Genomic DNA, 22,846 nt, shown 5'->3' with positions numbered 1-22,846 from the left:
CGCAATCTGATCTCTTGCATACCGTATTTTTCGCTCCATAAGACGCACCTGACCATAAGACTGTCAACATATGTCAAAGTTATGCCTAGTCTGCAGTTTGCTAAACAGATCATACTGATCAGAGTGACAGCTAAGTCATGTGATGAGGCTGGTCTGATCCAGTTTGTACAGCCAGGAATGGGGATTTCCAGAATGACTCATCTCAGGTGAACTGTGATTGGTCATGAATGTGTATATAAGTCTGTATAGTGAATGTGAGTTACCTATTGCCTGAAATATATATGCTGGCGGAGCATGCTGTTGCTCAGAGCTGTGAATGTTAACAGCCAAGGACTCTGTGTAAATATTGTAAATAAACTGTACATAGCAGAACTGCGTGGTGTGAAGTTGCTACCAGGTAAACTCCTGAAGTCCAGACAAGCTGTGCGCGACAGGGTTATCGGCCCAGATAGACTGCGCTGAGAGCTGGAGGTTCTATTGGAGTTGGTGAGCTACTGCCGTGAGTTGCTGCTGTGAGCAGTTTGGATGTCTACAGAGGCCAGCGACGCTGAGGACCTTGATGTACAGTCTGCAGACGGGTCAGTTGTTTCTGACAAAGAGTCGGAGGAGGAACCAGGGGAAGATAATCAGCTACTGCCGGTGAGAGAAGATATCATGGCGCAAGCTGTTTCTGCCCTGCTGGTTGATAAACTGACCGCAGATAACTATGCTGTGTGGTCTCTGCGAATGGAGCATTATCTTAAGCGTGAGTCATTGTGGACGTATGTGGATCTCCCCCACAAGCTCCCACGCCTGAGGAAAGTTTAAAAGACCAAAAGGCATTGGCCACGTTGATATTAAGTGCTGCTGATGACCAGTTGGTGCATGTGGCGGGACAGGGGTCAGCTAAAGATGCCTGGAATAGCCTCAAGGCTGTATATGTGCAAGACACGGCTGGATCTCTTATTTCCCTGATGAGAAGGATTTATAGAAAGACTATGGAGCCAAATGAGAGTGTTAGAGCTCATTTGAATACCTTAGCCACGTATTTTCAACTGCTGGCTCAGAGGGGAAAGCAGATTTCTGACCAGGACCAGGTGTTTATAGTTTTAAGTTCCCTGACGGAGCGTTTCGACCCACTTATCTCAGCCCTTGAATCTGTGGATGCAGCAACGTTATCTCTGCAATACATCACAGGGAGGTTATTATCAGAGGAGACGAGATATACGCAACGGGAGTTGGCAGTCAGCCAGACCGGGAGCTGTGCCAAGCAAGAGATAAGGAAGGATACAAGCCTCAGCTGTGCGAATGTCAGTGAAGCAAGCAAATCTATACCTGTGAGGAGATGTTACAGATGTGGAAAAGAGGGGCACATTCAAAGATTTTGCCCTGCTGCAAGGAAATACAGAGAAGGAAAAAAGACTCAAGTTGTGACCAAACAGCAAGCTACGCTGGTGAGAGTGAGTCCAGACTCCCTGAATGACTCTTGGATAATTGACTCAGGAGCTTCACAAATATTTGTGAGGGAGGAAAGGCTACTAATGAACTCACATCAATCGGCGTTAGGTCATGTAAGTTTGGCAGATGGACGTTCTGCAACTGTTTCCTGTGAAGGAAGTGTAATGTTTGGAAGTTTAAACCATACATTCAATGATGTGCTTTGTATACCCTCTCTTGAGAGAAACTTATTAAGTATAAGTGCACTAGATTCTGCTGGATTCAGTGTGATTTTCAGAAATAAGTGCTGTAATATTCTCAAAGGTGATAAAGTTATGGCAGTGGGGAATTTGAAGGATAATGTGTATGTGCTAGAGAACATGGCAGGTAAAGCACAAACAGTGTTAAATAAAAACCCACACCATAAATGTATACATTTGCTACATAGAAAACTTGGCCATGTGGGTTGGGGTACCTTGAATAAAACTCTTGCCCTGCTGGGCAAAGAGAAGGTTGAAGGGTGCAAAACATATCTGGATTGTGATGTGTGCAAGCAAAGTAAATCTAAGGCACACCCAGTTGCACCAAGGAGTGACAGAGTGACAAAAACCCCTCTATATCTTGTACATAGTGATCTGGTAGGCCCTTTCCCAGACAGTATATCTAAAAGAAAATATCTTCTTCTTTTGATAGATGATGCCACAAGGTTCACATGGGTGTATCCCATAGCAAAGAAGTCAGAGGTGTGTGACACTATAAAGATGTGGGCTAACAATGTGCAAAGGCAATTGGGGCATAAAATTTGTAAGTTCCAAAGTGATTTTGGGGGCGAGTACATGTCTGGTGAAATGGCTCATTGGTTTAAGACTCAAGGTATTGAACATAGAATTGCTAATGTATCTATGAGTCAAGAAAATGGTGTTGCAGAGAGAAAGGCAGGAGTACTGCAAACAATGATAAAATCAATGCTACTTGATGCTGGATTGCCAAAAATGTTCTGGGCTGAAGCGGCAAAAAATGCTTCTTATATTTCAAATAGAATTTGGACAAGTGCCACAAATAATATTCCATACAAGGCTTTGTATGGGAAAGATCCCAGTTTGGATCATATCAGGATATTTGGCAGTAAAGCATGGGTTAATATACCACTGAAACAACGTAGGAAAGGTGGTGAAAGAGCAAAAAGTTGACATTCCTGGGGTATCAGACAGGAATGAAATCTTACCGTTTTGTAAATAACCAAAATACATTAAGTTTCAGTCGTTCAGCTTCATTCTGTGAGGATGCTAATTGGCCTAAAATACATGCAAACCAATTACCATCTACAGCAATGTTACCTATGAATGATGATTCTGAAAACATGCCAGAAGTGAAACAGGAGGTGCAGTCACCAATACATGCAGACTCTGAGAGTGTGCAAAGTGCAGATCAGAGAGCAGTACCAAGAGTGTCCTCTAGATCTACAAAAGGTGTTCCACCTCAAAGGTATGGTGTAACTGCTAACCATGTATTTGTAAAAGTTCCAACTGATTACAATGATGTGTTAAGTCTAGCCTCAGAAGAGAGAAATGCCTGGCTGCAAGCCATGGAGGCGGAATATAACTCATTGGTGTCAAATGAAGTATTTTCCTTATCTGAATTGCCAGCAGATAAGAAAACTCTGAGTTGCCGTTGGTTATACAGACTCAAAACCTTGCCAAATGGGAATGTTAAATATAAGGCAAGATTAGTTGCGAGGGGATTTACGCAGGTGGTTGGACAGGAAACATCTAGGCCCAATTAAGAATTACCTAGGGGTGCAAGTCTCCAGAAATGAGAATGGTTGGTGTGCACTAAGCCAGGAGACTGAAATGTTTGAATACTGAAAGATTTCATTACTTAAAGAAATGGCTGTGTTTAACAAACGTTTGACTAGGGAGGCGTGTCAACATATGTCAAAGTTATGCCTAGTCTGCAGTTTGCTAAACAGATCATACTGATCAGAGTGACAAATAAGTCATGTGATGAGGCTGGTCTGATCCAGTTTGTACAGCCAGGAATGGGGATTTCCAGAATGACTCATCTCAGGTGAACTGTGATTGGTCATGAATGTGTATATAAGTCTGTATAGTGAATGTGAGTTACCTATTGCCTGAAATATATATGCTGGCGGAGCATGCTGTTGCTCAGAGCTGTGAATGTTAACAGCCAAGGACTCTGTGTAAATATTGTAAATAAACTGTACATAGCAGAACTGCGTGGTGTGAAGTTGCTACCAGGTAAACTCCTGAAGTCCAGACAAGCTGTGCGCGACAAAGACGCCCCCCCACAGCTGGCCGTCGGATCGGGGAACGCCGCCTCCCGCCTCCCAGCGCGCTGTCCCGATGCACCCAGCTCTGTGCGCCCCGCCCGCCCCCCAGCTGGCAGTCGGGGCGGGGAACGCCGGCTTGCGCCATCCCAACGCGCCCAGCTGTGTGCGCCCCGCCCGCCTCCCAGCGCATTGTCCCGATGCACCCAGCTCTGTGCGCCCTGCCCGCCTCCCAGCTGGCCATCGGGGTGGGGAACACCGGCTCGCGTTGTTCTGGCGCGCCCAGCCAGCTGGCGGGAGTCCCTCCGCCCGGCTCTGGGAGTCCCGGATGGACTGGGCTAGGGTCCATAAGACCCACATTCACTCCATAAGACGCACAGACATTTCCCCTCACTTTTGAGGAGGAAAAAAGTGTGTCTTATGGAGCGAAAAATACGGTATATATCTTTAGATCCCATTCACTGTAAGTAAGTAGATGGGTGGTTTTGCAGTTGACTCTCCAACTTCAGCTGAATCAACACATTTCAAGCATTTCCTTGTCTTCTATTTGTTCGAATCCTTAAGTTGTATTTGTACAATTAAACACTGAAAGCACAAAAAAAAAAGGAAAGAAAAGAAAAAACAGCATTTTGATGAAAAATTACCTTGAGTCTCTTCAGTTTTGAACACCCGAAAAAGCCGGGTTGCTAAGAAACCAAATTCTCTCTCACAGGCATCTGAGAGCGTGGCAATCATCTCAGCCAGTGACGTTTCTCCACCTACACTGGACAGTCTATTGTAATCTGTAAATAAAAATCTAAAGCGAGACAAACACATATTGTATCAAAAAGCTTATTTTTAGCTAGCACACATAAGTAGCTTTCTGCCATTTTGGTGCAAGTCTTTAAGTGGCTGTGCTGCTAATAAACATAATATTCCTTAACCATTATTCCTTCCCCTATTATAACAGACACTCCTTGCCATGCTAAACAGCTAGTGATGCAATTCTTAATTTCACAGCTTTTGAAACATCACAATATAAATTATTTCAATAGCGTTTTTAAATCAGGGCTCCTAGAAGGGCTAAATCTTGTGAAGTATGAGTTGCCACTTTCCCTAAAAAGGTATGATAGACCCCATCACAAGATAACCTTCAAATCTCAAAAGTTACTAGACACGAGAGCATGTCACCCTGTTCAGGACTGCACATTAGTGCAAGTCGAAGCTAGGTTTTGGTGGTTGTTTGTGGTGGATGCCTTGCTACTGAAAATTTTTAGAAGGAAATTTCTTCCCGGTGCACCCTACCAATTTACATATGCCTGCACAGATCTATCTTGGGCTGCAGTACTGCACACTGTTTTACATGGACAAGTAACTTTCAAAATTTTAACAAAATGCATGTATCACAGCAAGATTCAGTATCCAAAGTAAACCCAGACAAGTAGTATATGCACAGGTTAAGAATGACATAGATCCAGCAGTAGAGGCCATGGAACCAGTCTAAACAGTCTGCCATTTGTCCTCAGACTCCTCCCTGAAGCTAGGGAGAGCCTTGCAAACAAACTGTACCGCAGGATAGACAGGAAATAAGGGAACCCTGCCTTTCTCCCCCTTTTCCACCAACACAAGCCATGAGTAGGGGGCTCTGGCTATGCTCAGAGAGGAATTTTGAGATAAATGACTGGCTGCTTGGGGAAGGCAGGGAAAGATCTGCTCTGCCAACTCCTCCAGTGAGCTCTTGCGCTGGATTCAACCCAAGGATTATATAGCGCTGCCACAAGAGCAAATTCAATATCAAGTTTGAAGCTACAGAAGCAAAACATTGAAACAAAACTTCCAATGGGGCAAAAAGTTCCACACAAATGAATGGCAGCACAGTTGGTTTGCTAATAAATTGGCTAGCACATAATGACAATGATCCCAGCCAATTCCAATCTCTGACATTATTCACAAGAGAAGAGCGAGTGAACTTATGCTCACCTGACTGGTAAGGCTTTTGTCGTCTGCTCTGGCAGCTCAGGAGAATTGACAAACATGAGTTTAAGAAGCAGCTCCATGTAGCCGATGTGTCTTGCCAGCCTTGTACTCAACACCCAGGCCCAGTTCCAGTTCTCACCTTCTCTTTGGCCACCAAAATATATCACAGCTGAAACAAGATGCCTTATAAATATCCTCGACATTAAATAACAGGTACAGGAGATTCAAAAAGGAGCAACCAGAAACAGCAACAGTTGCTGCAATGGTCGTAAAAAGCACAGTAAGCTATATAAGCACAACTTTGGGTATTGCTACACATGAAAAGTCAGTGGTTTGGATCCTGTCGAAAAGATCCAGCCACAAAAAGCAGGGGCATTTTTCACCAGTTCCCTCCTCCTGTGGCAGCCTTCCAAATCCCCCTTCAAACTGCGCTCCTGGAAGTCTCCCCATCCCCCAAGGACAGCATGGGGGGGGGGGGCATTTCATGCTGCAGTGGGGGGGGGGGAAGGCAGGGAAGTCACACTTCCTGCACAGAAGCTTTAGACGGGATTAAACCCAATGTCTATTTGCATTTAATTCTGTACTTTTTAGACCAGCCTTTAGAAAAGCCGTCAGTCATTTTTCCCCATTTGAATTATTATACTACATCATACCACATCTTAGAAACCTGCATCTTCCACAATTCAGTTGTCTATATACCATTTACCTCTGACAGACTATTTTAATAGTTGAAACATTAATAGCAGACTTACTAAAAAATACATACAGTAGTGCCAGTAAGCTTAGTGCCACTGCAATGCCAAGTTTGGCATCTACTGTGAATGCCAGTACCAAACCAAGACCTCCGCATAACAGAAGCGTAAGGAGTACAATAAGCCAGGAGAACTGGAACAAAGGCTCGATCTGCTGCCCAGCAAAAGTTTTCATTTCATCTGAAAAAGAAGGGGAATACTCAAAATCAACTCTAAAAATGTTTTCCCCTTAATTTAATCCCTTTTAAATTAAGACATAGTATTAACAGTATAGGGATGCCAAAAGAATGAGGGTTTTTTGATTCTAACATTTTTAAACAACTTATACTGAGGTTATCCATCTTCACACGGTTTGACAAATTAAACGCCTTTGCCAGGATAGCAAGATAAAAGATAAGCAAATGGACAAACCAGGACTGTGATGGTAGAGCTATAAAATAGACTACATATTAAGCAACTAACATTTAAGTTGACATTCACTGAAAAGACTTAAAACTTTTACCTTCAAGTTTCTTCAGTAGAAAAGATTTCCCACTCCCCCACTGAGCATACAGTCCCACACAGATAGGCGGCTGCATGGTTGGCTCGCTAAGAATATCAGCCAATGCACTGCTATAAAGATCATAGCCCAGCATGTCACCATCAGTTTCAGTTGGCGATAAATGTCCTGTAACATCACAAAGGCATTGTGTCATAAAGTTATCCTATATATTTTGTCATTCATGTAATGCTATCAAATCACGACCCAGTCCACTTCACCTCCGAAACAAACTCCTGGCTCCTCCTGTCCCCTCCAGGGCACATCCTCTATTACCACCTTGATTTCCTCTTCCCAACATACAGAAGTATATCTATAGCTCCTTCCATACTAAAACATCCTCATTTCCATACTAAAACATCCTCATTTCCTCACAAAGCCTGTCTTGAGCTTCTTACCCCAAGCTTTCTTTCATGCTAGGCACTCCTTTAATGAATCTTCTTTATAAGCTCAATTGACAAGGATCAAGTCAGCACTGTCCAGAACGAAGGACACCGCATGAGTTTACTGAGGATTTACAGTTCATTATTTTGAGTATACATTGTTGCTAGGGGTGTGCGTATTGATATCCCAAATTTAAAAAACTTTTTACTTGGTATGAAAAAGGTGGCAACAAAGGGAGCCGAAAAAGCAGATCACAAATAATGACAATTTTTTGGGCATTATTCGGGTCGCTTTGGCCCCACCGCCATTTCCCCCCTTCCCACTCTTCTTCCCTCCCTTACTTACCTGCCTCTGAAAGAAGTTTACGCCGCCCCCTTCTCCAGAGTCCAGAAGGGGGAGTGGCATGGATTTCTTTCAGTGGCAGGTAAGGGGGGGGAGGGAAGAGGGGAGGGAGGAGGGAAAATGGCAGCAGGATTAAGAAGAGGACTCCGGAGAAGGGGGACAGTGTGGATTTCTTTCAGATTCCCACTGCCCCCCCAACCCCAGAGAAGGGTAGTAGTGCTGATCTGAAATATCCTGCTCCCCCCTTGTATTTTTCAGGTTCAGGTTAATTAACCTGGAAAATTTCAATAAATCCAGGTTTTCTGGATTTTTCAAAAATTTTGGCATTTCATAAACGCTAACCCGAAAAATATCGGGGAGAAATGGTGCATACCCCTAATTGTTACATATTTAAAGAATACAGAGACATTAATCAGTATGACTTCTATATGTAAAAGAGGTTAAAGAATTACAGTTAATATACAGATTAGTTAACTGAAACTTAACAAAGAGCCCAGTAAAATCTGAAACTTTTACAGAGATCTCACAGTCTTCCCAGATTTTTTTTTAAAAAAGAGGATGTATATGTGAGTTGAGACAGCAAGATAGATTTCCCCTGAATATGGAAGATCCACTTAAGCAGTCTGATTTAATAGTGTGTGATAACCTCTTTTCTTTTCTGTACAATTATTATAATGTATTAAGACAGCAGGGGGAGAGGTCTGCCTGGATACAAGCTAGCTAGCTCTGTGTGTATGCTACTAGGTGAAATGTCAGGGAAAGTCATGGTGAACGCTGTATGATATCGAAAACTGGGAAAAAAGCTGTTGGAGCTCTTAAGCTCCAGACAATGTTAAACAACCAGATAACCACGGAATGTTGATGTGGCCCTGTCAGAGCACGGTTTTGGATAAATGTCTTCTCCCCGGTAGAATCGGGGCTCAGTTATTTCGCTTGTTAAAGCAACTGGGTGTCCAGCTGGAATAAAAACTGTTTTTCTTGATAACGGTTTTTTGGGTCTCTTTTCCTCCCCCTCGAACCCGGGTTTTCCGCAACAGAGTGCACACATGCACACTGCAAAATTATTGAGCAAAAGATTTCCCCCTGTGTTACAGTTACTGAACTCCTGGTTTATGTTTTTCTTTTCTAGGTGACACCGGGTTAAAGCCAGTCTACTACGAACTCTGATGAGGATCAGGAGACCATCAGGAACAGTGTGTGTACAGTGATGGGGAAATTAAGTTTACCCACCCTTACAGGAGCCCTGGCACTGTTTATGCAAGAGTGGGGATGAGAGTAGAGTTTCCAGCAGTTTCACCTGTCCACTTCCTGCCCCTGGGCTACATTTCCAAGGGTAGCAGCACCCCTCAGGAGCAGATTTTCATGGGGCTCAGAGGGCTGCAGAAATGCAGCCAAGTTCCCACATCTAGACATTCTCAGGATATTAGGTTAGATCAAATGCATATTAAGGCAAATAACTATCAGTACTCACTGGCACCAAATATTTGAGTCAAAATGCTTTTCTGGTGGCTGCAGTCTATGTTGTAAGGTGTCTCTCCTGCTTTATTGGGCCTGTAAAGCAGCCTGCCATCCTTAGGGTTTCTTAAAAGCAGCTCTGCAAGCCTGCGGCTTCTCCCTCGAATAGCAATATGAAGTGGAGTATCTCCTTTCTGTAGCAATTGTTAACAGGACAAACAACATTAATGCACAAAGTTGTGAAAACAATACACATAATTACAAAACAATGCACATACTCGAAAGTTGAAATGCTCCATCTCATCTAGGGTTACCAGGTCCTTCTTCACCACCGCCAGGTGGTTTTTGGGGTGGAGCCTGAGGAGGGCGAGGTTTAGGGACAGGAGGGATTTCAATGCCACAGAGTCCAATTGCAAAAGCTGCTATTTTTTCCAGGTGAACTGATCTTTATTGGCTGGAGGGCAGTTGTAAGAGTGGGGGATCACTCACCAACCCTAGTCCCACCCTTCCCACACTAGAACAGAGGCCTGGCCTTTACATCTTCCATTTAGAATCAAAGTGAACAGACAGCCTGCTAGCGGAGTGAACTTATATACATGCCTACACCAAACACCCTTTTTTTCTTTCATACCAAGGATGCTTAAAAAAAGTTTGCCTGCCCTCAGCCAGTTGTTTTCAACTGACTTTACACATACCAATCACCAGCTAGATTTTACCTTGTCTACGGCAGAAACTCTAGCTCCTTTGTCAAGCAGAAGTTCTACTATTTCAATATTTCTCATCTTGGTGGCCTTTATAAGAGGTGTTTCTCCATCCTAAGAGCAAAGAATTGAAATATTTCTTGAAAACAGCAATATGTCTACAGCAGTATGTCCAGTACGAGCGAATCTAATTTTGTAACAATGGTGAGAACTGCTCCCTATTACCTTATTCCAACATTTTTTAAACCATTAAAATGCACTACATGAACTGAAATGTACTACAGCAGGGGTGGGAAACCTCAGGCCCAGGGGCCGTATGCGGCCCCCGAGGACATTTTTTGTGGCCCTCGGGAGCTCCGGGGCACTGCTGCAGAGGCGGGGCGCAGGGTGGCCCTCCCAGAGAGTGTTCCTGGCACCATGGCTTAAAGCGGTGCTGCGGCGCCCTTTTTTTTTTTGGACCTCCTCTCGCCGACTGTCGGCTGTTGAGCAGCGAGAGGGAGGGGGAAAGAGGCTGGTGGATCCCGGCGGCAGAGCATGCATGCAGGAGCCAATTGGGCTTCAGGGGGGCCCTTTTTTGGACTCTGGGGAGGAGAGGGCATGGAGACTGGTCCCGGTCACACGGGGCTCTGTGCGCCGCCGTGTGTGTGTGTGTGCGTGTGTGCGTGTGTGCGTGTGTGTGTGTGTGTGTGTGTGTGTGGGCAGGGGAGGCTGGGGCCCGGTCGCGCGGGGCCAGCGTGCACGGGTGTGTGTGTGGGGGGGGGAAGGCTTTTCTCTCTTCCTCTTTTTCTGTTACTTTCTCCTTTCTCTCCCTCTCTTTCTCCCTTTTTCTGTCTCTTTCTTTGTCTCCCTTCGTCCTTTTCTTTCTTTCTCCCTCTCTCTCCATTTCTTTCTCCCTTTCTCCCTCCCTCCTCCTCTTTCTCTGTTTTCATTCCTCCCTTGCAGATCGACTGTGGGCTGCGCCCCCCTGGCACCTCGTTTGCTCGGACCCACTGCTGGCTGCCCTTCCGCCTGGGAGGGGGAGTGGGGGCAGGCCTTCTCTTTTTGGCCTCCCCTGGGGTTGCCAACCTCCAGGTGGTGGCTGGAGACCTGGCAACCCTAGCCTCTTTCCCCCCCACCGGGAGATCTACACCTGGTATGGCCCCTGAATGATGTCATAAATGTGCAAATGGCCCTTGGCAGGAAAAAGGTTCCCCACCCCTGTACTACAGAAATCAAAAGCAAATTTCTTTCTGAGTTGTCACAGATAAGCTGTTGCTTTCACCTTGATTTTATCAGGAATACCTATTATCCTCTGTCACTAAAATTAGAGTACTACAACAATTGATGATAGTTATAAATACTTTTACCATTATTTAAGCACCCTCATTTTGAGTACCAGACTGGAACATAAGGGAAAGCTAAACTTTATCATGCAAAATTGAGTATGCACCTTGAGGGAAATAGCTACATAAAAACATTTCCAAATCAGATCAGAGATCAAACAGAAGCTTAAGCCACGCGCCATAAAAACTGTTACCACCCCAAACCTCTACAAAGGAAGAGGCTACAAATCAAAGTGCAGATGCCTCATATATATATATTTATTCCAGAGTACACGGTGTATTGACATCATGTCTCTTCTCCACATTCCCTACATTCTTCCTGTCACCTGGAGGCAATTGAGTCCAATTCTTCTTTAAAAGCAGGAAAAATGGAGAGGCATTGGAGCAAAAGGAGATAGTAACACACCGGCTGAGCAACTGGTAACTCAGAGACCAGGAAGTTCTTCAACCATACCCCTGACAGGGAAATACCTAGTACCGAAGAGTAATTCTGGAGTTAGTTAGAGCTGCACTATAATACACCATTTTCCCCTTCAGTGAAGACCAGCTTATAGATGCACTGTAAAATTTAATACTGAAGAGGAGAGAGAGGGAAAAAAACTTGCAAGATGCACCTCACACCCAGGCAGCTTTCATTATAAAAACATTCATCATGTGTTTACCTTTGTACATGTTTCGGTGTCCGGATTGCACTGTAAGATATCTCTTACCATTGTAGCATTTCCTTTCTCAACAGCCCAATACAGGGCCGTTTTGTTATCCTATAAAACAAACATTCCACATCTTCAGTTAGCAATTTTGAAAGGCATCTGGATTCACTTCAGCTGCATTAGAACTGGCAAGACCTCAGCACCATTCGTTAAATATTTCTCAACAGCCAAACATACTGAGAAGGACCTCCGGTTTTGGATCACTGAGAAAATCCCGGCTTCAGGACTACAGCTTTATCAACAACTTAAGAGGAGAGAGGCCTTTTGGATTTTTATTTTAAAGACTATGACTCCTATGGGTTTAAACGAGGAGCTTATTAACTTTGTGATCCTACATCCAGGTTTTTGTAATTATCTGCCATTATATAACTACTGGATTTTTACATTGAAGTATATTCCTTTAAAGTATTTGACTGTGTGATTACCTCTGGTTACCATGGGTGCTTGCACTGAGATCATTAAGAGTCTTTTATTGTTGTGTTAGCATTTTGGCTACACTTGTTATTTGGCAGGAAAAGAATGTGATTGCATATTTCTGGAACCAGGACTAGTTCGTATGGTGTCTTTTTAACTATGTTTATTGATAACACTTCCCTGTTATTTTTAATTTTCTTGTTTTTTACTCACTTACTCAAAGCAAAGAGTTTTTTTCCTGTGGAGGCCATCTGCCATATCAACATCACTTCCAGGATACTATAGTAAAAAAAAAAATTCCTGTGGAGGCAATTCTCTATATTAGCATTGCTTTCAGGACGTGGTAACTTATTAAAATTTATTTTTTATGTTGAGCTTGGAAACATTCAGTAGGAAAACATTTTTGAATTTTTTTTGTTTCTTCAGGTTTATCTATTGTGATGCAGAGCAGCCCTGCCTCTTTATTTAGCATGTATTTTTTGTATTCTAGCAATGTTTTAATAGAGTTAATGACCATTGAGGAAGACTTAGTCAAAATGTGTTTGGTCATGTATTTCTGATTTGTTTTATATGGTGATAATTTGTATCTATTATAATTTGGTTGTGCATTTCTGATTTGTTTTGGTATTTTATGTATACAGAAACACCTTGTATCCATTTTTGATCATTTATACATAATGTTCCTCTGCAACTTTTAATTTCTTGGTGTGAACGTTCCTTTTTCTTTTCTTTTTTTTGCTCTATTCACTTCAAAAACAATACTTGTATTTGACACTACACAGCAAAGTGAAACAATTCAAAATGGAAACGAGGAACCTGCCTTAACAACCAGAACAAACATCTATTCAACGTTACAGAAACAAAGTAATTACTTAATCAGAGTTTGGCTAAAGCTTAGGATGAGTGCTTAAGAGACTTGTTTATTATTTTCACACAAAACATCAGGCCTCCCGAAACAACTACGGTACCAAAAAAAGCAATTACGCACAACACTCATAATAATCACTTTATAGCTTAATGGGATGCAAAGCACTGTGTAAATTGTTACATTTTCTTTTATTTTCGCTATGTTGTATTGAATTTTATATAGTGCATGTTTTGAGATTGTTTTTATTGTCAGCCACTCTGAGCCTGACCTTGGTCAGGATATAGAGCAGGGTATACAATTAATACAACAACAACAACAACAAATACTGTACTACTGCCAAGTCTAGATGCACAGTCATGCTTAAAAGCACCTTGGGATTTTTTTTGTATTTAGGTAGTATTTGATGCACTGACTGTGGAGTTACATGGCAACAGGACTGTGTGTATGCACTGAGTTATGTATATCACAGCTGTAGCCAAGGGCTCTATACTACATGGAAAAGGAGGGGGGCTACATATACAACATCACACCCAAAATGCTGCTCCTTGTGACAGAGGAATGTCAGAAATATATTTGGTTCTCTCTTTAGTACAAAGCTGAATTTTTTTGATTTACAGCTGGTAGATTATATAGAATCAACGTAATAGGATCACCAGCCATTACTGACAGAATTAACAAAGTCCAGCAGTACGGCCACATCTCCCATAGAGAAGGCAGCAGCCTTTTCTGTCTGTGAACAGCCTCCAGGGGCTGTGCTGGAAAGGATATTCAAGACTCTTTTTGACATCCTAACAGCAACAATGAATTACTCACCTGACCTCTAATGTCTATGTCAGCATACTTATGAAGCAGGGCCCTCACAATCTCGACATGGCCCCCTCTGACAGCCCCAATCAGTACAGTATCTCCACTCTGCAATTCAGGCACAAAAGTAATAGGTTACTTATGTCTGAATCAAAATATACACCTGATACATTCAGGCAACTTTTAAAATAATCTGTTACAGGTATGGGTCAGACACAAGCATGTTACTGAAACACTCACCCTATCAGGGATGTTCACGTAGGTTCCCGCATCTAGGAGATCCTGCACAATTTCAGTGTGGCCCTCCTTAGAGGCAATCATCAAGGCTGTGTTCCCGTCTTTATCGGTTAAGTTTACGTTGGGATTCCGCTTCAGAATTTCCTTTACCGAGTCTGTAAAACCACCTTTTACTGCTACAATAAGTGCAGTCATGGAATTCTGGGGAGAAGGGAAAAAAGCAAATACGCAGACAAGAGATTAGACTAATAGGCACAGGATGCTTTTGGACTTCATTATTATTTTTCATAGTTTAGGGTATTATTCTAATCCAAAAACAAATCATGCATTCTAAAAAGGCAGCCAGGAGAAAAATCCTTGCTGTTGGAAAGGGTATGAGAGTTCATACAACCACTCAGCCATTAACTGCAGCCCTTCTCTCTCATAGGAGCCCCGTAGTGCAGAGTGGTAAGCTGCAGTACTGCAGTCCAAGCTCTGCTCACGACCTGAGTTCGATCCCGACATAAGTCGGTTTCAGGTAGCCAGCTCAGGGTTGACTCAGCTTTCCATCCTCCTGAGGTTGGTAAAATGAGTACCCAGCTTTCTGGGGGTAAAGAGAAGATGACTGGGGAAGGCACTGGCAAACCACCCCGTAAACATAGTCTGCCTTGTAAATGTTGGGATGTGACGTCACCCCATGGGTCAGGAATGACCTGGTGCTTGCACAGGGGACCTTTACCTTTTTACCTTCTCTCTCAAGTGTGACCACAGCAGAAACACACACTAGGTGAGAGAGCCAAGACTGGGTGTTGGGGATGGTGGTGTTTGTTTGCTTTATTTGTTCCTTTACTTCAGCTGGACTTGGAAATTTCATCAGAAACAAGGACAAACACATTCTATTGATCAATGGGTAGACAACTCTTTAATCACTTTTGCTACACCAGAAGCAGGCCCTGGAAGCTTCAGGTTTCAGCAGAGAAACAGGAGGGGGAGAAGAGGGGGCTGCTTAACCTTTTTGTTCGTTGCCACTTCTTATAATGGAACTTAGTGAAGATCCTCCAGATTCCACAAAGAACTGATTCCAGCCACTTGTAAAGGAAACTGAACAGTTTTAATTACATATATTCAACTTGGACCTAGAACCCTGACTGCAACAACTCCAGCAGGCATCTTAACAGCAATGACAACAACTTCTTCCCAGACACCACCAGGAAGCAGATGGCCTCGCTGCCAAACGTTAACCTTTTCGTAATGCCAAACATTAACCTTTTCGTAACCTTTTCGTAAAACTATCATTTTTTACCATACTTTCCTGCTATTTCTTTGCTCAAAATAGTCATAGATTACAGCTGAGGGTAGATGCTAAGATGATAAAAGGCCGGAAGGAAATAAAAGGCTGGAAGGAAATAGATCACAAGTGGGCATAGAGGTTTAAGTCTAAGAAGGTAAAAACTTTGAACATGGAATTCTGGCCTCAAATCAGGTACTCACAGCTCCTTCTTGATCAACGTCTGCTCCCGTATGCAGCAAATATTTCACACATTCCAGATGGCCCTTTCTTGCTGCCCAGATCAGTGGTGTAGTACCATACTGGAAAAAGAAAATGCATCTCTCACAGCCCGTTTAGTGATTACATGTGGGCGGATAAAGCAAAGGGTGGAACATCATAGATGATATCGTATACACAGAGGTTAGAAAACTTGCCAGCCTTCCGATAACATGAGAATGGTTTTTCCATAGGAAAAAAAACAGTCTCAAAAAAAGAGCCCTGATCCACCCCACCCCAACTTAAATGGTGCCATCGGCTCTGCTTCCAGACTGGTCTGAGGAGTGGGTGTTTCTGGAAAGGGGCCTTTTGCCCCACTGCTACTGCTCCAGCTGAACCAGCAGCATATCCAGCTGTTTATATGTTTGTATTTTGTTGAACTGATGTTATTGTTTTGTAATACATGCCTGTTCAAAATTGTTGTAATGCTTTGACTTTGGGATCCCAAACCGGGCAGAAAGATAACATTAAAATTTTCTGAATAAGTAAATGTAATGTTGGGGGTACAGGAACAAGCTTTATTTAGCTGCACAAGCTGCCGAAGCACTGAATGGGCAAAACTGCTGGAAGGACTCTGAGATGGCTTCATGCAAACATTTTTAAATGACCTGAATGCAAAGTATATTTAAAGCCCATAAACTGGATTGTTACAGTGTTACAATGAAGCCCAAAACTGCCCTCCTCTATGAGATGTTGCTGGAAGAAGAAATTTGTTTACTTATTTATTGGATTTTTATGCCACCCATTCCTGAACAGGTCAGGCTCTGAGCGGCCCACAACCATTACAGCACAATTAAAAATATCCATAAATTACTTAAAACAGGCATCCTCAATTAATTGAGCAGGGGGTTGGACTAGATGGCCTGTATGGCCCCTTCCAACTATGATTCTATGAATTATAAGCAGCATGAAACAGTGACGGGAAAACCATAGAGGGGGAAGTCTGTCCCAACTGGTTATGCTGTCTCCACCAACACCATACAACTGACTCATGCGGGGAGATATGACTATCATCCTCCATGAATACTTCAACTTCCACAGACTGCCAGTGCAAACTATCACTGGTATTGACCGCATGCTCCTTACAATAGGTACTAAAGACTGATTAAGCATTCTTCTTGTCTACTAGTTGCCTAGTTCCCCAAAGGGCACACTTCATGAGTTAGCAGAGGTAATGTTGGATATGGTATGGGAGTGTCCTAGATTGATTGTTCTGGGGGACTTCACTATCCATGCCAAGGATACGTCACCAGGACCAGCCCAGGATTTTATAGTCTCTACAAGGCCACTACTTGTACTCTGGATCCTTGCCCATCCTGGCTACTAAAATCATGTCAGGATCACATCAACAAATCTTAGTATTTATTATAAATCAGTCACTAACTCAGGATACCTTCCCTTGGCCACTCAAAGAGGCAGTTATCCATCCGCTACCTAAAAAACCATCCCTACAGAAAAATGATGTGGTCAATTATTGCCGTCTCTAACCTGCCCTTTTTTGGCAAAGTGATTAAGAGAGCAGTAGTGGACCAACTACAGGTCTTCTTGGGTAATACATCTTCTCTAGACCAATTCCAGCCTGGCTTCAGGATGGGCTATGGGACAGAGATGGCTCTGCAACTTTAGTTTTGACAACCTCCATCTGAATGTAGGCAAAGGCCATGCCTCCTTGTTGCTCTTCTGGACTTATCTGCAGTTTTTGATACAGTAGATCGTGCCATGTTGTTGAGGCATTTGGAGGCAGAATTAAGTATCAGGGGATGTGTGCTAAACTGGTTCAGATCATTCCTCATTGATCCAACTCAAAGGGTTGCTGTGGGAGACCAGTTGTCATCAGTGTGGGATCTATCCTGTGGAATTCAACAGGATGCAGTCCTATCCCCCATGCTTTTCAATCTCTATGTAAAACCTTTAGGACAAATCCTTTGTAGCTTTCGGGTTGGATGTCATCAATATATGGATGATACCCAGCTCTATATATACTTATCCAAATCCCCTGGTGATATGGCAGAAGTCATGAATAACTGTCTAGCTGTTGTGGTAAATTGGCTAAGTAAACAAATTGAAACTAAACCCTGAAAAGGCAGATGCTATGCTGGTTGGGATGGCAGAGATCTTGAAGGACATTGCGCTCCCCACTTCTGATGGATTTCAACTGACCCTTGCCAACTCAGCCTTGCGATTATACTGGACACAACTGTTATTGGAGAAGCAAGTTAATGCAGTTGCTAAAAAGGCTTTCTTCCAATTCAGCCTAGCCCAAAAAATGGCCCCTTACCTTGATATGATTGATCTGGCCACCCGGATCCACGCCACAATAGACTACTGCAATGCACTGTACATTGGTCTCCCCTCAAAATCAATTCAGAAACTCCAGCTGGTATAGAATGCCAAAGCTTGGCTATTATCAGGAGTCAGATGAAGCACACATATTACATCCTGTGGGCACTTCACTTGCTGCCCATCAGTTAATGGGTTCAATTTAAGGTATTAGCTATCACTTACAAAGCCCTTCATTGCCTTGGACCCTCGTATCTGTGAGATCACCTCTCCCCCGCACTCCACCATGACAGCTTTGTTCATCGGAGCAGGGTCTTCCGCAGGTGCAGAAGACAACCATGCAGAAGGGCAAAATCAACACGTGCCTTCTCTGTTGTGGCCCCCACCTTGTGGAACTGCCTGCCTGAGGAGGCCAGGAAGGTTCCCCCTCTCACAGCTTTCCACAAACAATGCAAAGCTGAATTATTCAGAGGGGTTTTCTACACAGGCAATAAGAGTTGCTCTGTACTAAATGATTCACAAAGGTACTTAGAAAAATTATTAGGGACTGAGGCCTGTACTATTGTGTATAGCCTGTGGAAACTAGGATCCTGCTGTGGAATTCTGTATTGTTTAATGTGTGATGTTAAGACTTATGCTTTGCTTCAGTTCTGTTTTTAGACTTCTGCCTGGTTCTACAACCATAATCCTACTGTACTGTTTATTGATTGTCCCATCCGTCGGTTGCATTGACTCACTCTGTGTAATCCACCTTGAGTCCAAGTGAGAAAGGCGGACTATAAATAATGTAAATAAACAAAGCTACAACTTCTCTGCTGCAGACAGTCCCATATCCTGTTAGAAAGAGTAATACAGCTCAGGGTGCTAAATAAACTTCATAATATTCTGAATAATTTTAATTTCTGAAGGTACCGAAGTTCAGTCTGTAACATTTCTAAAAAAACCCACTATTTTAGCCTACCTTATCAGAGCAGTTGACCTTAGCTCCATGCTGAAGTAGGAGTTGCACTATGCGAGAATGGCCCCGTCCTGCTGCCCAAATGATGGGGTAGACACTGTATTGCTTGAGGAAGAAAAGTCATTTAAGAAGTTGTAAGAATGGAAGCATATATAGAACCTTTTTCAGACAATTCAGCCAGCATTTTTAATATGGCCAAGCCAGTTCGCTTATAAGGAAAGAACCAGAAACAACATGCAAGCATGAGATTTCAGACATCTGGTTTTCTATGACAGGTTCTGACAATAGAAATTCTGAATTTCTCTACTGTATGTACCATTTAAACATGTGCTTTAAAACTTTCATGATTCAGTCCTATACAGTACTCTAAATTTAAAGTCACTGTTGTAGCCCCATAGTGAGTGAGCTCCATAGAATAACATTGGACTTATTTCTGAGTAACCTAATAACTACTCTAACTTCAGAGTTCCTCGCAAGTCAACCCCGCTGTAACATGTAATGACCTTACCAGACCAGTGATGTTTGGGTTAGCTCCTTTTTCAAGAAGCAGCTCAGCTACTTCTGTACAGCCCTTGTAGCACGCCCACATCAGAGCTGTCCAGCCACCCTGCCAAACACAAGAAATCATAACAGAGGAAGTTTTAAAAACAAGAATTACAATTTTGTTGTATTCTCTTTGAGAAACTAATAGAAAACAGGAAGGGGCAATTCAGATCCAGACCATAGTGTATCTAACCAGCCCCTACAAATCGTTTTCCCTGATGTAAACTACCTCTCCCTAGCAGAGGTCTTCCCCCCCCCCGGGGGGGTGGGAAATGGAGAACACAGACATACCCATAAGGTATCTATAAGTTGTCTCCAGCAAGGGAAATAGTTGAGGACAGCGATGGTTGGTATCTATAATGCTGGCCTCCCACCTCCTTTTCCCTCGCCCTCTTGAATTGCAGCCCACTAGGCCATGGCTGCCGGCAGAACAATCTCTCCCTAGAGCGTTGTAGGGTTACAGTGCCACCATAAAAAAGGGTATAATTTAGCGCTGTTTTAATTGTATTTTATTGACTGTATTATTAGTTGCATATATTTTATGATGTTAGCAGCCCTGAGACTGGTTCGGCCAGGGGGGAGGGCGGGATACAAATAAAAATTATTATTATTATAATTGTTATTGTTATTATTATTAAATAGCAGCTATGGTGGAAGCACAATTTCCATCAAGGAAACAGCACAGACAGAAAGGATTAAACTACTTTTCCCTACACTATGATCCCAGTTCAAGCTCCCTCTAACTGCTAGTACGGATTTTTTAAAAGAGAGATTCTATCACATATTTGCCCCATCACGTGTAGTAAAGATCTCTATTTTTAGCAAAAATAGCGGAAGTCATAAAAGTTATTCTAGGTCACCATTTTTTAAAAAACAATCAGCACCTATTTAATAATTATCCATAAGATTTGTAATTCAGGAGCCCCGTGGCACAGAGTGGTAAAGCTGCAGTACTGCAGTCGAAGCTCTGCTCACGACCTGAGTTCGATCCCGACGGAAGTCGGTTTCAGGTAGCCGGCTCAAGGTTGACTCAGCCTTCCATCCTTCCGAGGTCGGTAAAATGAGTACCCAGCTCGCTGGGGGTAAAGGGAAGATGACTGGGGAAGGCACTGGCAAACCACCCATGTCGCCCCATGGGTCAAGAATGACCCGGTGCTTGCACAGGGGACCTTTACCTTTAAAACCTCCCACTTCCTGACTACTGGAAGCATTTCTAAATGAAAAGTCCCCACAAAGCTTCTAAAGGTTTCTCAACTTTCTGCAAACCTTCAAATAATGGAACTTTTACAACTTTGGAGAAAAGGCACCAGACACACTGCTCATCTTCATAAAAACATACTGACTCCGTTCACATCATTCCTTACAGGGGGGGAAAAAGCAGCGACACATTTGGAGTTACTTGGTCAGAAGGGTGGGAGAGGCTGAAAATACACACATCCTTTGGAAGCCAAAGATAACATACCATGTCCCGGTGTTCCAAATTCACATTGCAGTTAAGTAGCTCCGACACAACGGAGCTGTGCCCCTCTTTAGCTGCCGAGATAAGAGCTGTCCAGTTATCCTGAAGGAAGAAAAATGAAATAAGCATTCAGTTGGTAACTGAAAGCAGGTTATATACTAAGAGACTGTGCCAACTGCAAAGAAACAAGAGTCATAAAGCAGCAAACTCTCTGAAGAAGTGATTCACAAATCTTGTACTACTATATTAATAATGAATGACATGGGGGCGGAGATGCATGTAAAGTATGATCCAGTGTGCACAGTAGTACACACAAGAGAATGAGAACAGGAAAGATACAGCAAAGGGACTGGATCAGTGTCTATACTTACCGAATCTTCCAGGTTGCAGTTAGCACCTTTCTTTATCAATTCTTGGACAATTTCTAAATTGCCTTGCTCGGCCGCAAGCATCAGTGGAGTTTGTCCATTCTGAAAACATGCAAACATTGTAAATGTCTGTAAAACGGACAGATAACTAAGGGCATCTGGATCGATGGAGTATAAAGTTGGGGGATTCCTGGAGATTTGGAGATGGAGCCTGGGGAGGAATCTTACTGGGATTCCATGCATAAACATGTAGGTGAGCTCATTATATTTATTCATTGCTGTAAAAAAGTGCCAAAACATGACTCAAGCTACAGAAAGACAAACTACTGATCTAAAATAAACAACTATTTTTTGAAAAGGGAAATAAACCAAGCCAACATTGTGCCATGAACAAGACACCAAAATATTCCTAAATCTTAGGATCTTACTGCTTTAATATCAATTTTCTTTTATTTACATCAAGACCATCAGGGTTAACTCGATGTCCCATCATTTATTTTATTTCCCAAGGGTACGTAGCATACCTCTAAGACTGCCCAGATTTTCAAGGATGCTATTTGTTAAAGGCATTCAATGTTTTTAAAAAGTAACCCTGGGCATTTATCTCACCTCATTCCTTTCATCCACATCTTTGCACTTCTCAAGAAATGCCTTCAATGCAGGAACATTTTCTTCTTCCACATACGTCACCAAACTCTGAGACATCAGACTTGACATCTTGGATTAAAAGATCAAGTTCCTCAGTGCTGCTTATCTATATCAGAAAGATGGACAGTGTTAGTTTTGTTGCCCTGTTTAGGCTGTCTCTGGACAAATGCCCGGTCACCCACACTAGTTATTACTACTAAGCTATGATTTGTTGGCCACTGTTATAAACACACTCCCACTGATATTACACACATACACACACCTCTTTCAAATAAGAGGAGCAAGTGATTTTGCACATTTCAAACCACTACTTGATAACCTTGTTGCTGAGTCACTAGATTGTCTCCTCTAACACAGAGAGCTCGTTAAACTCAAGAGACAGCCAATCAGCTGATAACAGAACATGAAAAAAATATTTCACTCAATCTGCCCACAAGGATAGTACTAAAATGTAGTTTTAAAAATCTAAGTAATGTGAAAATAGTTTGTTTGCAGCAGAGAAATGCATGGCTCTGCAGAGGGTTACAAGAGTCTTTCTGAGGCTTCCATCATATTAAAATGTAATGAGAAAAAATAAAGGCACACAAGTCTGAAATGCTGGGTTGTCTACTATAGAACTGTAAATGAAGCAAGCTGCAGAAGAGGAACGGGGGCAGTTTCTACCCATTCTTCCTTCTGGTTGCAGACCCCAATGTGGATCTCACCCCAACCATTCCTAAGAGTCCCCCAGCCCACAGGAACTGGCTGGTCAGGGGGAAATGCAGTGAAAAGGGGGAGACAGCAGATATCCCTTTTGTAACATCCTCCTGTCCACACTTCTACAAGATGTATAACGAGGGTTGCCAGCTCCAGGTTAGGAAATACCAGGAAAATTTTGGG

At 42.9% G+C, this 22,846-nt stretch overlaps 1 protein-coding gene across 3 annotated transcripts in view; it reads right to left on the bottom strand.

Annotated features, from left to right (window-relative positions):
* Positions 1-22,069, bottom strand: part of KIDINS220 (kinase D interacting substrate 220) — a 55,799-nt gene extending 33,730 nt beyond the window's left edge. For all 3 annotated transcript variants that reach the window (XM_056856903.1, XM_056856904.1, XM_056856905.1), the window contains exons 1-15: positions 21,929-22,069; positions 21,323-21,421; positions 20,955-21,053; positions 19,458-19,556; positions 18,953-19,054; positions 15,657-15,755; positions 14,190-14,387; positions 13,959-14,057; positions 11,816-11,914; positions 9,847-9,945; positions 9,147-9,324; positions 6,914-7,078; positions 6,412-6,591; positions 5,663-5,828; positions 4,348-4,499 (exon numbers count right to left, since the gene is read on the bottom strand). In XM_056856903.1, the coding sequence (XP_056712881.1) occupies positions 4,348-4,499; positions 5,663-5,828; positions 6,412-6,591; positions 6,914-7,078; positions 9,147-9,324; positions 9,847-9,945; positions 11,816-11,914; positions 13,959-14,057; positions 14,190-14,387; positions 15,657-15,755; positions 18,953-19,054; positions 19,458-19,556; positions 20,955-21,053; positions 21,323-21,421; positions 21,929-22,036 (1,942 nt within the window). In that variant the 5' untranslated portion in view covers positions 22,037-22,069. The remainder of the gene's footprint in view (positions 1-4,347; positions 4,500-5,662; positions 5,829-6,411; positions 6,592-6,913; positions 7,079-9,146; positions 9,325-9,846; positions 9,946-11,815; positions 11,915-13,958; positions 14,058-14,189; positions 14,388-15,656; positions 15,756-18,952; positions 19,055-19,457; positions 19,557-20,954; positions 21,054-21,322; positions 21,422-21,928) is intronic.
* Between the last annotated feature and the right edge of the window lie 777 nt (positions 22,070-22,846).

Source organism: Euleptes europaea, chromosome 10, assembly GCF_029931775.1.
Source record: "Euleptes europaea isolate rEulEur1 chromosome 10, rEulEur1.hap1, whole genome shotgun sequence".
Lineage (NCBI taxonomy): Eukaryota > Metazoa > Chordata > Lepidosauria > Squamata > Sphaerodactylidae > Euleptes > Euleptes europaea.
The sequence above is the reverse complement of the archived record's forward strand: the minus strand, read 5'-3'. Positions and strand labels throughout refer to the sequence as shown.